General features: G+C 34.2%; 1 protein-coding gene across 2 annotated transcripts; it reads left to right on the plus strand.

The window, feature by feature from the left end:
* The first annotated feature begins 1,678 nt into the window (after positions 1 to 1,678).
* LOC128158966 (uncharacterized) lies at positions 1,679 to 14,602 on the plus strand. Of its 2 annotated transcripts, none has more exons than XM_052821964.1 (2): positions 1,679 to 1,840; positions 11,611 to 14,602. In XM_052821964.1, exon 2 carries the CDS (start codon positions 11,620 to 11,622, stop codon positions 13,207 to 13,209), a length of 1,590 nt encoding a protein of 529 aa, XP_052677924.1. In that variant the 5' UTR covers positions 1,679 to 1,840; positions 11,611 to 11,619; the 3' UTR covers positions 13,210 to 14,602. The 2 variants fall into 2 exon arrangements, with proteins under 2 accessions (XP_052677924.1, XP_052677923.1); XM_052821963.1 differs by having other exon boundaries at positions 1,679 to 1,836; positions 11,611 to 14,601.
* The last annotated feature ends 690 nt before the right edge of the window (positions 14,603 to 15,292 follow it).

The following is a 15,292-nucleotide window of genomic DNA, read 5'->3' on the forward strand; positions in this document are numbered from 1 at the left end:
GATGCAACCCTTCTTGTAGCCTTGACCGTTATGGTGTCACTTTTCTTAAGGGCAAGGACAACGGAGTTTCTGGAGTACGCGTAGGATCCAGACGTGTATCCAAGACAAGTCGTGTTTTTTAACACCATTGACTGTAGCGTAGAATATTTCAAAGTTTATTATTACCCAAGGATGGACAACCTTTCCTGTCCAGGATCTGAAGGCTTGTTTATAATAATTATTTGTGTTTAAACATTTATTATAAGCTTGTGTTTGATTCAAGATATATAAAAAAAACCTGTAGAATTTACCTCGTATGCATGTCTCAGAGCATGAGCAGTGAACGTGGAGGAAGTCGTGTCGTATGTATTGCTTGTATTCGTGCATTCTCTCATCAGAGGTCGTGCTACACAAGCTTCGTGTACACCTCTGTCAACGCCCGATGTACAAGATTCTTGCACCAACTAAAACGATGGGCAAAATGTATTTAAAATCAATGTCTTTACCTCTTTTATCTATGAATTTTATTATGCGTTATTCAAAATAAATCTTTGATTCTTTAATTCATTTTTATTTTAAAGTTTCTGGTAGACCTATATATTTCGCGGAGGTAAAAATTGAAATCTGAAAATCTGAGCACATGATCTAGTTTGACAGATGTTTGACAGTTTTGAAAAATCAGATTCTGCAAACTCCCGATGCAACGTTGATCTTACACAAATCAGCAGCAATGTCATTCCCCATGATAGTTTTAGACTTGCACACTATGTCATTGGCTGTTAATATCCTCCCTTTAAGCTTATTAAACAGGAAAAACAGATTAACAGTGGCCTGTGCCGGACTATTTTTCTGGCGTTGAGAGAGCTTGTGTAGCACGACCTCTGTTGAGAGAATGTCATTCGTTGTGTCGGTGTCGTAAATTATGGCAGAAACATCACTTATGGAAAAGTACAATCTTATGTCAACAATTGCCGAAATCCCAACAGCCCCGTGTGCGTTTACATCGTCCGGATGTAAGATGTATAAATATGAGCTCACTTATTTATTTTTTTAATCTTCAAGATGGGCAAGTATACCAGTAAATGCATGTTTTGTGCATCTAGACCTACAGATGATGAATTACATATTATTCTTGAATGCAGAAGAACAATATATTTCTGGCATGTTTTTAAATATATATTATATTTAAACATGAAATGTTGTGCCTTGTGTACTCCTTATCTCAGAAAAAATTAACTAATTTTAAAAATAAGATTTAAATTTTTTAAATACCAAAACCACGACATATTCATTTACGCCCAATCAAAGAAAAGTTTATTTCTGTTAATATACTTCTTACTGCGTCTAGACAGTGGTCAATTATTAGCTGTTTAAGCATTTTTTTTTTTTTTTTACATTTTTGAAACATTATTCAATATACAGCAAAAACATAAGGTGACGATATTTACTTCTCTGGGTTTGTATGGGATAGAGATATGAAAGCTATATTTAGCTGTCCATGTAATGTGTGTGCAAGCGTTCTTGCACGTATTACTAGAATGACCTTGGCTGCATAAATAGTTCCAACAGAAATGTATTTTTTCCATCCCGAAAATACCCGAGAGCGTTAAATGTATATATATTTAGGGTTTTTAAGGGGGAGTAGAAAGAAGAAGGTCTTAAATATTTAAAACCACTAAGAGATCAATTTTAGTATTACAGGCGTAATTTAAAATGCGCGAAGCGGCCGCTGCACAAACCGAAAGTTGATTTTGCAAGGTAGCGACATTGAAAGCATCGTACCCAAGTTCCTTTGAATTGGAATATCCTGCTATTTTAAAAATGAGTTTGGAGTAGTAGTGCGACATTTTACAGAATGTAGGTAATTTTTTATATTCTTTTGACTAAGGGCTATGAATATTAAATAAGCAAAGGGCAGGTAAATGCATTTATTCTAAACAGCCATTACATGAACATAATTGGGTTTAACATTCGGGTTGTGTTTGATTTCAATATTTATTGCTTCCAATTGGTAGCTTACAACTGCACCATTGCACAGATTGTAAATCACGCACTCGTCAGTGACAGAGAAGAATGAAAAAATAACAAACTCGAAGCTAAATAAAACAAAACAGAAAAAAATCTTATTTTTCTACCGAGGAGGCGGAAGAGATTTTTTTTTTAGATTTGTAAGAGCGATTTAACTTTGGTAGCTGCGATATTTGTATAATATGATACCAATCTGGTTTTCTCATTATTTATTTATTAATTATTAATTAATGAGAGAATTAATGAAATCTGGCTGTCTGCCATTTGGAATCTTTATTTTTGACCTATCGTTAATGCCAGCATATTTCTTTTCGAACTCAGCTCAATTAAGTTTGTAAAAAAATTCTATATCGGACCAAATTATGATTGTTTTTTCTCCATTTTAGTTTACTTAGTACAAAAGAAATATTTAGCTATTTTTTCCTAAAGTTCAATTTTTCTGCAATTTCGATATTTTTTTTATCTGGAATAAAATAACTAAATATACACGTCAAATCTGAGAAAAAAAAATTCCGTCCTGAAATTTTTTTTTCCACCGACTTCAAACCTACCATTTGAATATCAATTCAATAGAGTGAGAATTGGTTGTGTCCAAAATTCAGGTCTTTACCATGAACGGTACAAATGTTATATATATTAAAATGATAGGAGGTTAAATTGCACAAAATTCAAATAAACACCATTTATATGTAGGTTTCAGAATGATCCAAATACGCGGTACTTGAGTTTTTCTGTCTAATTAATTGATGGGTACGATTTATGATAATTTCATAGAATAATGGGTTAAAATTAACTTTAACATAATGTCAAGCCATTATTTTGTGAATTTAAGAAAACATCTCATATAATTATTATGTGTTTTGTACTACTTTATGAGAGACCGGTTTCGATACGTGAAAAAGTTAGTTAAAAGGTCAACATTTGTTATTTCCGTTTGCTTGCTTGCTAAGACTTTATTTAACACCACATCCTATTTTCATCCGCTAGTCCTTCCTTGGTACACACTCAGGAAACTCTTTACACAATGATGCTTTGTGCATTTTTAGTTCACCTCAGCTGAAAGCTCAAGTGAGCTATTCTGATCACATTTTGTCTGTCGTCCGTCTGTCTGTCCGTCTGTCTGTAAACTTTTCACATTTTCAACATCTTCTCAAGAACCACTGGGCTAATTTCAACCTAACTTGGCACAAAGCATCCTTAGCCTAAGGGGATTCAAAGTTGTGAAAATTAAGGATCACACCCTTTTGCAAAGGGAGATAATTAGGAATTTATGAAAAATTTTGAGAAATTTTCAAAAATCTTCTTCTCATGAACCATAAGACAAGGAAAGCTGAAACTTGTGTGGAAGCATCCTCAAGTAGTGTAAATTTAAAATTGTGAAAATCATGACCCCCGGGGGAAGGGTGGGGCTACAATGGGGGGGGGTGGTCGAATTTTAACATATGAATATAAAGAGTAAATCTTTAAAAATCTTCTACTCTTAAACTAATGAGCCAGGAAAGCTGAAACTTGTGTGAAAGCATCATCAGGTAGTGTAGATTCAAAGTTGTGAAAATCATGACCCCCGCGGGAAGGGTGGGGCTACAATGGGGGGGGGGGGGTGTTAAAGTTTTACATAGGAAAATATAGAGTAAATCTTTAAAAATCTTCTTCTCAGAAACTAATCAGCCAGCAAAGCTGAAACTTGTGTGAAAGCATCATCAGGTAGTGTAGAATCAAAGTTGTAAAAATCATGACCCCCAGGGGTAGGGTGGGGCCACAATGGGGGGGGTCGAAGTTTTACATAGGAATATATAGAGTAAATCTTTAAAAATCTTCTTCTCAGAAACTATTCAGCCAGGAAAGCTGACACTTGTGTGGAAGCATCCTCAGGTAGTGTAGAATCAAAGTTGTGAAAATCATGACCCCCAGGGATAGGGTGGGGCCACAATGGTGGGGTCGAAGTTTAACATATGAAAATATAGAGTAAATCTTTAAAAATCTTTTTCTCAGAAACTAATCAGCCAGGAAAGCTGAAACGTGTGTGAAAGCATCCTCAGGTAGTGTAGATTCAAAGTTGTGAAAATCATAACCCCTTGGGGTAGGGTGGGGCCACAATGGGGGGTCGAAGTTTAACATATGAATATAAAGAGTAAATCTTTAAAAATCTTCTCCTCTTAAACTAATGAGCCAGGAAAGCTGAAACTTGTATGAAAGCATCATCAGGTAGTGTAGATTCAAAGTTGGGAAAATCATGACCCCCGGGGGTAGGGTGGGGCCACAATGGGGGGGGGGTTGAAGTTTTACCTAGGAATATATAGAGTAAATCTTTAAAAATCTTCTCAGAAACGAATCAGCCAGGAAAGCTGAAACTTGTATGGAAGCATCCTCAGGTAGTGTTTATTCAAAGTTGTGAAAATCATGACCCCTTGGGGTAGGGTGGGGCCACAATGGGGGATCGAAGTTTAACATATGAATATATAGAGTAAATCTTTAAAAATCTTCTTCTCAGAAACGAATCAGCAAGGAAAGCTGAAATTTGTGTGAAGGCATTCTCAGGTAGTGTAGATACAACATTGTGAAAATCATGACCCCCGGGAATAGGGTGGGTCTACAATGGGGGATCGAAATTTTACATAGGAATGTACAGAGTAAATCTTTAAAAATCTTCTTCTCAGAAACTAATCAGCCAGCAAAGCTGAAACTTGTGTGAAAGCATCATCAGGTAGTGTAGAATCAAAGTTGTGAAAATCATGACCCCTAGGGGTAGGGTGGGGCCACAATGGTGGGGTCGAAGTTTTACATAGGAATATATAGAGTAAATCTTTAAAAATCTTCTTCTCAGAAACTAATCAGCCAGCAAAGCTGAAACTTGTGTGAAAGCATCATCAGGTAGTGTAGATACAAAGTTGTGAAAATCATAACCCCCGGGGGTAGGGTGGGGCCACAATGGGGGATTTAAGTTTTCCATAGGAATATATAGAGTAAATCTTTAAAAATCTTCTTCTCAGAAACTAATCAGCCAGGAAAGCTGAAACTTGTGTGAAAGCATCCTCAGGTAGTGTAGATTCAAAGTTGTGAATATCATGATCCTTTGGGGTAGGATGGGGCAACAATGGGGGGGGGGGGGTCAAAGTTTATCAAAGGAATATATAGGGTAAATCTTTAAAAATCTTCTTGTCAGAAACTAATCAGCCAGATGATTCTTTATAATTGTTAAGACTTTGGCCCCAGGACAATTCTTTGGCCTCACATGAAGGTTCAGAGTTTGATGTAGGTTTATATCCCATATATAAACACTTGTTAAGGATATTTTTGAGAACTGCAATACTCAACATATGATATAACTATAAAATCATCCTGTTAGAAAAGGGACTAATGATTGAAAACATAAGAATATCCAGGGAAAAAATGGATTTTATTTATACAGGATCTACATGTATTATTAAACATTGCCCAGATATTTTGTAGTATGACTTCATTAAGCTGATTTTATCATACCTATTGTTCCTCAGGTGAGCGATGTGGCCCATGGGCCTCTTGTTTAATGTAGCATGAGCTTCTTTTTAGAGAAAACGTAAAACATGTGAAATAACAAATAAACCGACTTTCGATTGGGTAAACTAAAAATGGAGTTAAGGAAAACCATATGGTCGATAAATCTATCAAATTTAAGCAAGTTGTCTTGTAGAAGAGTTTTTTCACGGGGCATTACCTCTTTTTATAATTTATTAATCACATATTCAGTTTACATATCGTAAATTAAATATATGTACCGATTGTCTATGAATTAAGGAAAAATGTAGAAGTAGAGAGTTTTACAGTACGTAGCCATTCTTCACTGGTTAGCATCTAAAGCCATGGGTATACAATTGCGTGGACCCTAAGGTCCACGCAGAAAATATATAAGCGAGGTTAAACCGGATGCCATGGGGAAAATTCAGCCTGCGCATGAGCTAGCCTTTACGGCAGGCTCGGAAAAACACCTCGAATGTATTACCTAAGCCTCCATGACAACCCACCATTTTATAAAACTTGATATAAATACAACACATTTTACGATCTGTTGAGATGTGAGCTATACTTCATTAAAGTAAACGATATACCCTGAAATATAACACAGAAGCGACAAATAACACTGTCTAGCCGATACTTATTTTAATGGGAAGCGACTCCATTTTGTATAAAATTATAACATCCGGTGATGTTAATACATTCGAGGTGTTTTTCCGAGCCTGCCGGAAAGGCCCGAGAAGTTGCGATTGGGAACCAAGCTAGCACACGTTTATCTGAATCGGGATCGGGATACCGTGCCATATGCACACTGAAGTTCAAAGTTGTCGGTAAACAGTACAGAAACAAAGTATTCCTTTTAAAGAAATGATTGGCATGTGATATGAACTATCAGTATTATGAAATAAGTTAATGTTATGCCGAAACTACAACATGCATTAAATAGCATAATTTGCAATGTTTTGTTGTTTTCCGAATACACATGTAACTTAACTTTACTTTTATAGTAGGCGAGGCTAGAGAACTTCCCGATTAAATTCTTTTAAGCATTGAAGTATGATTGAATTAATAATATGTCACTGTATAAAAGTTTTATTCTCAAGAAAAATGCATCAAAATATGAAATTTTCAATTTACAAAAAGCTGTCACTGCATAGCTAACAAAGTAGCGCAAATAGTAAAATTCACCGAATGCCTGATACTGTACATGCAAACTTCATTCATAGATAGATCATAATTATTTTAGAAGTATGAACCCTTTAAATTCTGAGATAAAATGTCAGGGCTATACATACATGTATACGTAATACAACGAACAAAATTGGTTAAAAGCAGAGGGCTAGAGTCGGTGGAATCTCTATTAATCTTAGGGCTTTCACGTTTTCGTTGGAAATACGTACAAATGGTCCACGTATTGTAGTCCTTTTTTAAAGGACAACAACTTGTATAATCTTTAAACCAACTTTGAATTAAAGTGACTGTACCAACTTTTGATGCTATAATTCAAGAGAGATTTCTTCGAATTCTATAAAAAATTCCTCCTTTCTTGTCAGATAAAAGAACGTTGCGAAAACAAAAAGTATACGGATACTTTGCATTGCAACGGCATGCATGTTCCAGTACTATGATAACATTAAAACCTTGTGCCTAGTGCTCCGATTAACTTCCAAACAAGAAAACCAAAATATCAGAATTTCCCATGAAATTCCGGTATTGTATGAAACACTTGTTTAAAGATATTCTTATCAGTCCCCACCTGGTGAAACCGGGTCGTCTTGATTTTTTTTCTTGGGGGAGGGGGGAGGGGGAGTCATTCTGTCCCAACTTCATGTACTAGAAGTTTTTCGTTATGGCTTGGTGAAAAAGCGAATTAATTCTAAAACTTATAACTATAGGTGAAGTTTGGCTTTCGTTACTTTTAATCAAAAGTACATTATGTAATTTCGTAATTATTATTAAATGTGATATTTATTTACGATCGGGTTAGTGCTACAGTTGATCGTTTTCCAGTTAAATTGGGGGGGGGGGGGGTAACGAGAAGCAGGAATTCATTGTGCAAATCCTACTCCGCCATTTCAGCCAACAATTATCAGATTCGACTGTCGTAACTTATCAAATTTTGAATTTCTGATAATAAATATGAAATACATATTTATGATCTGGTTAGTATCATTTTTGTGCGTCGATGTACTTAAATGTACGCACAGATATTAAAAAATTGATTATAAGCAAATTGTTTTTATCATTAGTCGGGTTTATCCTTAAAAATAATCTTTCATCGAATTTTCTCTTGACCTATTCAGCACATAAAACAACAATGTTAAACAAATTGTTTAAAAATTTGGGATGCCGGTGGGAGACATGTATCAATATATTTGCTGATGAAATACTCTCAGAATGCTTGTTTATTAGCGAGCGATGCGAGCTCTAATAACCAGTGCGCGCGGGAAATAGAACGAACGAACCCTACAGATTCATCAAGAAATTTTTTTGTCTATGTCCCACAGTGCTCTCCAAAAATTAATTCGTAATTTATGGTGCCATGAAGTTTTAATACACGTTTTGAGCACCGCACAAGATTTGTTGAGAACCAAGAAATTTTTACATGTTTCCATTCCTTCGTATTGAGTTGAGATACGTAAATTAATGATTCTAGATTTCAAAGTATGACGTCACAGTGATCTCACGCTATATTTCCCGCGATAAATTTAGAGGTGGATCAAACATCTGTATAGTCCGAAATATCTGACGTTGTTCTGGCTTTTTTAACGATTTTGATAGCTGGCAAGTAAACATCAAAATCGTTAAAAAAGCCAGAAAAACGTCAGATATTTCGGACTAACATCTGTAATGCGTGTACTAGCAATTTACGTATAGACTGCGATACCTGCCTCAGATGATGTTTTTATTTTTTATTTTTTTGGTTTTGATAGAGAGATTATAAACTAGCAAGAGTCATACTTAACTGTCATATCGATACAATTTTAAGTTAATTTTGCATGCAAGTACAGTAAATGTAAGTAGGGAAGATTAAAGAAAAGACCATTTGGGACTTAATAACAAGGAACAACGAGAAAAAATAAACAGTTAATAATATATATATATATATATATATATATATATATATATATATATATATATATATATATATATATATATATAATATTAATATATATATTGTTTGGAAAATGGGAAATTACAGTGGGTAGCACTGTAAAACATATCATCTATAAAGCTCACAACCGTTGAAACTTTTGTTACACGTGAAACCGATCAGTCAAGAATTTTAATATTAAGATTGCAAATAATATGCATATGACGACTCTATTTGTAGAGTGAAATAATAGGCATTTACATACAAAATATTATATTATTTAAAAACAATTACAAAAGAAAGAAAAGATGTTAACTATAAGTTACCACCAATGCATACGTTTCATAAAAACTCAATTACAGAGAGCACTGTAAAGAAAGTTAACGTTTGAGTTTTACAGACACATTCAAAGTGTTGCAACTTTAACAGCAGAAATACACGAATGCAATTGAAATAAAGCCAGATTAAACATTTACACTGATAAGTAAAACATAAGCAATTATAAAATCTATATACCATACGATTCTACAGATATAAGCTACATAGTAATATCTAAAATAGGTATCAATTCTAACTTTATTAGAACTAAAGGTAAGTTATATGTTACAATAGGAGCTAATAAAATAAGAGATTGGAAAGAACACGATCAACTAGCGCAGTAAAACTTGACTAATAAAAATTTCAGATTATGTTAACAAAAACGAAAATTACAAAAATCAAAACAAATGAATACACGTAGACATAATTCTCTAACTTTTCACACCTGTTATTGGAACAATTCTGTGACACTAAAGGGGAGGTTCAAAGTTAATATGATATCTTTTAGCAATAAAGTTTAAATCTTCTATGTATATACCATTTATTTACAGCTAAAATTAAGGGATTTTAAGATAATATGAAAGTTCATATCCCCTATTGAATTCAATTAATATCGCAGTTGGAAGTTGAAAATGTGTGTTTGGTAGAAAAGAAAATTAATTTAAATTTTCATGACAATTATCACCACAAAAACCATTTTCAGAATATTTGTGTCAAAAACATGCATCAATTTTCTATTACCGTGTTTTCAATATTTGCCATGCAGTGTCTTCATATACAATGAAAAACTAAAAACTCACTGTACTATATGTCTTCTCATATCAGTTGGCCGTCTCTGCGGCCAAAGTAAGAAAATTTTTTGGCAATCTTTTATGCATTCGTTCGCATGAAGAACATATGGTCTACTTGTCATTATGATAAGTTAACGAATGTACCACACTTTTTCAAATTACCTTTGGAATATACAATGAACAGAGTATGTTAATATCTATTGTTACCCTCTATCTAAATAGCGTAATCATTGGCACGTGTTGAAATACTCCCCCATAAAAGTACATGTATGTGCCCGACTTGTTAAAGGCATAACAAGAGGTGACAATAAAAGGATATTGTTCAAACTGAAGGTTGATTTTGAAGAGTTGTTGACGTATTCTTCGTTACCTTGAAGTTGAACTCTTATTGTTTTAAGAATGATGTTGGAGTAGGTGTGCCATCTACAAGGTATTTTGAAAAAAAAACAACCCGAAATGTGCACCAGGTTTTGTATACGTCAGCATTGTGTTTTACTGTTATGCAAAGGTATGATTTCTTGATTTCATTTTTTCATGCGAAACATTGAATACAAGTAACCTTTGGGGAAAAATCCCATTTTTGGGGGTTAGGGTCAGACAGCATTGTGGACCCTCTAAATATAATGTCGTTAGAATGCACTGCATAGTTAATGTTGAACAGCACATACTCAACGAACTATCATCGTGGCCGGTTTTGACCAAATAATAATAACCTAAAAACAATTATTTTCGGTCAACGCCTGCACTTCAAAACCAGTGAAAGAATTTCCATACCATTGTTAACGTCACTGTAATTTAAAGTTTGTCGATTAAGATGAAAAAGAAGGGGTTTTGCCCAGTCATACCATATGAATGAATATAGTTATTGATGAAAAAAAAACCAATGGATGAAACGAAATACGCTCAAAGAAAAACAAGAATTGCAAAAAGCAAACGTTAGTTTTCAGAAGCATGCAGTTGTTCCAACTGCTTTCATCATAAAACATTTCAATATTTACAATTACTTTAAATTGTCCTCAAGCAGAACAATACTGGGTCAAATACAACGGCAGCCCCAAATCCATGCATAATTAACTCTTTTTAAAATCGTTTACGGTGTAAAATGCGTGTAGATAAATTCAAGGTTTAAATATATAACTGACAATCAATTACAAGTTTGTCAATCGGTTGTCACATCCCATTATCGGTGTATTGTTTTGATATATCAACTAAGCTCATACATGATTCACGAGAATGGTGTTACTGTTTTTAAAAATGTACATTTTAAATCAAATATCTTGACAGAAATATGATTAAACACAGCCAAGCTATCCGAGTCACACTGGGAATATTTACTGGTATAAGACCAGTATCAGTCCAGACGGAATCACTCATTGAAACAAGGCAAATCTGTTCCTTATGTGGCATTGATACATACGTCAGTGAATAAACATCTTTAATTTGCTTTGTTCATAATTTGCCAGCTAAAGCTTTTTTTATATTTAAAGACAGTGAAATTATATTTTTGAGTGAAGTAAAAATTGCGATTAAATTATTTAATAGTAAAAGGCCATTAAAGGCCTAAAATTAGTTCAAAGTTTATGATAAGGCCAACTTATTCAAAATTAATAAATTTATCATGTATTTACTAATGAAGTGCTAATTTGGTACCAATTTATGTATGAAGCAGCGCAGAAAGTTACAGTGAGATACAAAAATTATCACTGCAATTCTCGAGCAATTCGAAAGTCCGTATGAAACAGCAAAGAACACGTTTTTCTCTTTACATCTTTCAATTTATATCTTACTTTATCTTTAAATATGTCTTAGATTTTACATATGAAAAAATTAATTGTCTTTATTGTGGATACCTTAAGCCGACATATGTGAAAAAAGAAATTCCATAAATTATCGGTATTTTTTTTTCAGTTTCACTTGATGGCATCTGAGGATACAACCCAAGGCCAAAATTTCGTGGAATGCAGTATATGCAGGGAACCTGTCTTATTTTTCTGCAGGCAATGTAAGGTCAATCTTTGCGGCTCCTGTGTTGCAGTACATGTACGTGCCAGAGCTAGAAACGGGCATACCATTTTAGATTTTGCAAGTAAGGATGATTACGACCCATGTCTCTGTGAATCCCATCCCGAGAAAGAGTGCTCCTTTTATTGCATAACTTGTGATGTCGCCATTTGCTTGGTTTGCGTACCTATCAAACACAGGTCGCACGATATATCCGAACTGGCTGATAAACTTAAAGAACTTTTGAAAGAAATAGCAAAGGAAAATAATCGACTACAATCATCAAAACATGAATTGGAAATAAATTTAGACCGCACTGAGGAATTGCTGTCCTCGTTATCTGAGTTCTACAAAGAAAGGAAAGATGAAGTATCAGCAAGGGGGGAGGAGTTACACAGAGAAATCAACCAAACCGTGGAAAAACTTCACCGCGAACTGGATGATATGCAAACTGAACACGAGACACTTCTTGAAAAGCAAAAGAAAGAGTTTGAAGAAATGATTGAAAAAATCAATGAAACGAACAGAAATGTAACAAAATTGCAGAAATCACATGATGTAAAAAAAATGCAGACATTCATACCTGGAATTCAGAAACATGAAACACCGAGCGAGTTCCCACAGTATTCGTTTCCGAAATTTCACGTGGGAAAAATAGATTTGCAAACTTATTTTGGATACGTTGAAAAACTACAGCAGGAAGCAAAAGTCTCAGCAGTCATTTCTGTAATAGACACTGGTTTTCCTGCCTCTGAGGAGTATCAATCTCGTTTGTATGACATGGCCGTTACTGATGATAATAGAGTCTGGATGGGAGGGAACGACAGAAAACTGAAGTTGTTTGACATGCAGGGAAACATCCACAAATCTGTCAGCATTTCATGGAAAGGCATGTATATATGCGTGCACAACAAACAGGTAGTGTATAGTGATAAACCAGATAAAGCTGTAAAAATGATTTCTGTTACCGGCGACGTGATTACGCTGTTTAAAACAGGAGATTGGTATCCTCGAGGCGTCACAAGTACGTCGGCCAATGACATTCTCGTATGTCTTAGTAAGGACGATCAGTTTAAAGTCGTTCGGTACAGCAGTAACGGTATCGTGCTTCAGGAAATTCAGTACGATTTGCAGCGTCAACCCCTGTATACTGACGCAACTTACGTCACAGAGAATATCAATGATGACATCATTGTTACTGACTTGACGAAAAAAGCCGTCATTGCTGTAGATAGACAAGGAATACATAAATATACCTACTCTGGAAATAACGGCAATTTCTTTCCCTGTTCAATCACTAATGACAAGTCCGGCAACGTCATTATTACAGATTACCGAGGGGAAAAAATTCATTTTTTGGACAGAGATGGAAAATTTCTGAAATGCATCGTTACTAAAGAATCATTGAAAGGTCCTCGTGCCGTTTGTGTCGTTTGTCACGGTGAGATGATGGTGGGAGAAAAAACAACCGGCTTAGCTAAACGAATCAAATATGATGTACAATGAAGTTTTTTTTTGAAATACTGTTCATCCTCTACTTCAGGAAAAAACATATTTCTGCGTTTTTCGGCGATTTTTACGGAGAAATTCAAACACGCTGAAGTTTTCTGGGTTTGTGTGCAATAAAAGAAACAAGAAAAAAAGAATATTGCTGCATACAAAACTTAACTTTTTAAAGCAGAAAGTACGATTTCATACATCGGAAAATTTGACATTTAAAAATTAGTTTGACATTACAATGAAAAAAAATTTGTTTGTGGGAAGGAATCATGATACAAAAGTAACTAACAAAAATTTTTCTTGACTTATAGACAGACCAAGAAAAAAACTCCCACTCTTTTATCATAAATAAAATAAACGTAATTATAGTCTTTCCAAGTTATTGCTTCTATCAATTTTGATTTTAAAAAAAATGAAAATACACATTTCTGTGAACAAAAAACCGTTAAAATTGATATAAATAGAAAATATCCAAGATATCTTCATTGAATCATTTTCATTTTTCATTCCTAAAACTTCACAGGAAGGTACAAAAGACGAATAGGGCCACATAAAAGATCCCGTAATAACGAGAAAATATCTCGTTATTACGAGGTAATTATCTCGTTATTACGAGAAAAGATCTCGTTATTACGAGAAAAGATGTTAATAAAATGGTGCGTTTCTGAAAAGACCTCCAAGTTGACTGGTTCACCTTTTCAGTCTATCTTTTTCTTTACAGAAACATTAATTCAATTTTGATTAATTTTTTAAATAACAACGGCCTTTATTCATTACTTTTTACATTAAATGATCGGATTTGACATTTTACTTTATATGAATAAGTGGAAAGAACTTCATGTTATTCTACTGTTCATCTGAAATATTATAATCCCACTCAGAAGTAAATACCAGGAGCCCTAGTCGTAAAAACACAATTATGTTTGTTACAGATGACTTAAAAGGCTATATATGTTTACCCGAATTATATTTTATATGTTCATACACATCCTACATCTATACTACTATATTAGAATAATAAACTCGAATTTTTGGGCTTTAATACCAAGAAATCGTAAGAGTACTGTCTTTTGTTTTATATATTTCAAACATCATTAGTACTTGAAGATTACCAATTTGTTTTTATTTTTCTCAATCAAGCTTCGCTAATTAATAATCAGCGAAAATTCCTATTAAAAATACGGAAATCATCTGGATTTTTGGGATTTTACACTTTGGCACATGCGCATTACGTTCACGCTAAATCACGGGGATCTCTTTAGTTTATGTTTCCACAATATCACATTCACCCCTACGAATGTTATTGTCATTTAAACTTTTAATCACGTGGTTTTATTTGACCCTTTCAGTTTCGCAGTAGAAACCGTGCCTCGTGTTTATAGACTTTTTTAGAGAATCTAGGTACTTGTAGTCAAATATAAATTCTAGAGGTTTATTGATTTTAAACTTTATCTTCATTAATTGGTGGGTAAAATGTGACATAAATGTGACAATACAAAAATAGTTTTTTTTCTGCTGTTGCGACAATTAACATGCGTAGTAGACATCCCCCCATTTTCGATCCGCGCCTGACCTAGTAATAACACTGATAGTGAAAGAGACTGTACTATTTTATGCAGAATGTTCCTTGAAAATGGCTCGATATACTAAATTTTTATGCAAAACATTCACCCATTATTTTTTTAAAAACATGGTATTGCACACCATAAGCATCAAACATGGCTATGATTTTATTAAGCAACCCAATGTTTATATTATCAACCACTCTACACGTGGTTGAACACGAACGATAACTCTGTTTCGAGTATCATCGTTTAATTTAAAAAACCGCTAGATGGTGATATAACACATACATCTTAAAAGATGCTGATGTTTTAACATTAATCAAAGTAGGATGTGATATGAAAATCGACCAGTACTTACGTATTTTGAGAATATTATCCGAACTCTCATACTTCCGCTCGTAATTTCACATGAACTGAACAAATATCGGTGAAGTCTCGTGAACTTTCATTCGAGCACCTCTGGATTTATTACATAATTGGCAACGAAAAAGAAAACATTCCGAACACATTCGCAGGGGTGATAT

Source organism: Crassostrea angulata, chromosome 8 (assembly GCF_025612915.1).
Source record: "Crassostrea angulata isolate pt1a10 chromosome 8, ASM2561291v2, whole genome shotgun sequence".
Taxonomy (NCBI): Eukaryota; Metazoa; Mollusca; class Bivalvia; order Ostreida; family Ostreidae; genus Magallana; species Magallana angulata.

Coding starts and splice junctions, on each gene's coding strand:
- LOC128158966 (XM_052821964.1), top strand. CDS start 11,620: ATGGCATCTGAGGATACAACCCAAGGCCAAAATTTCGTGGAATGCAGT.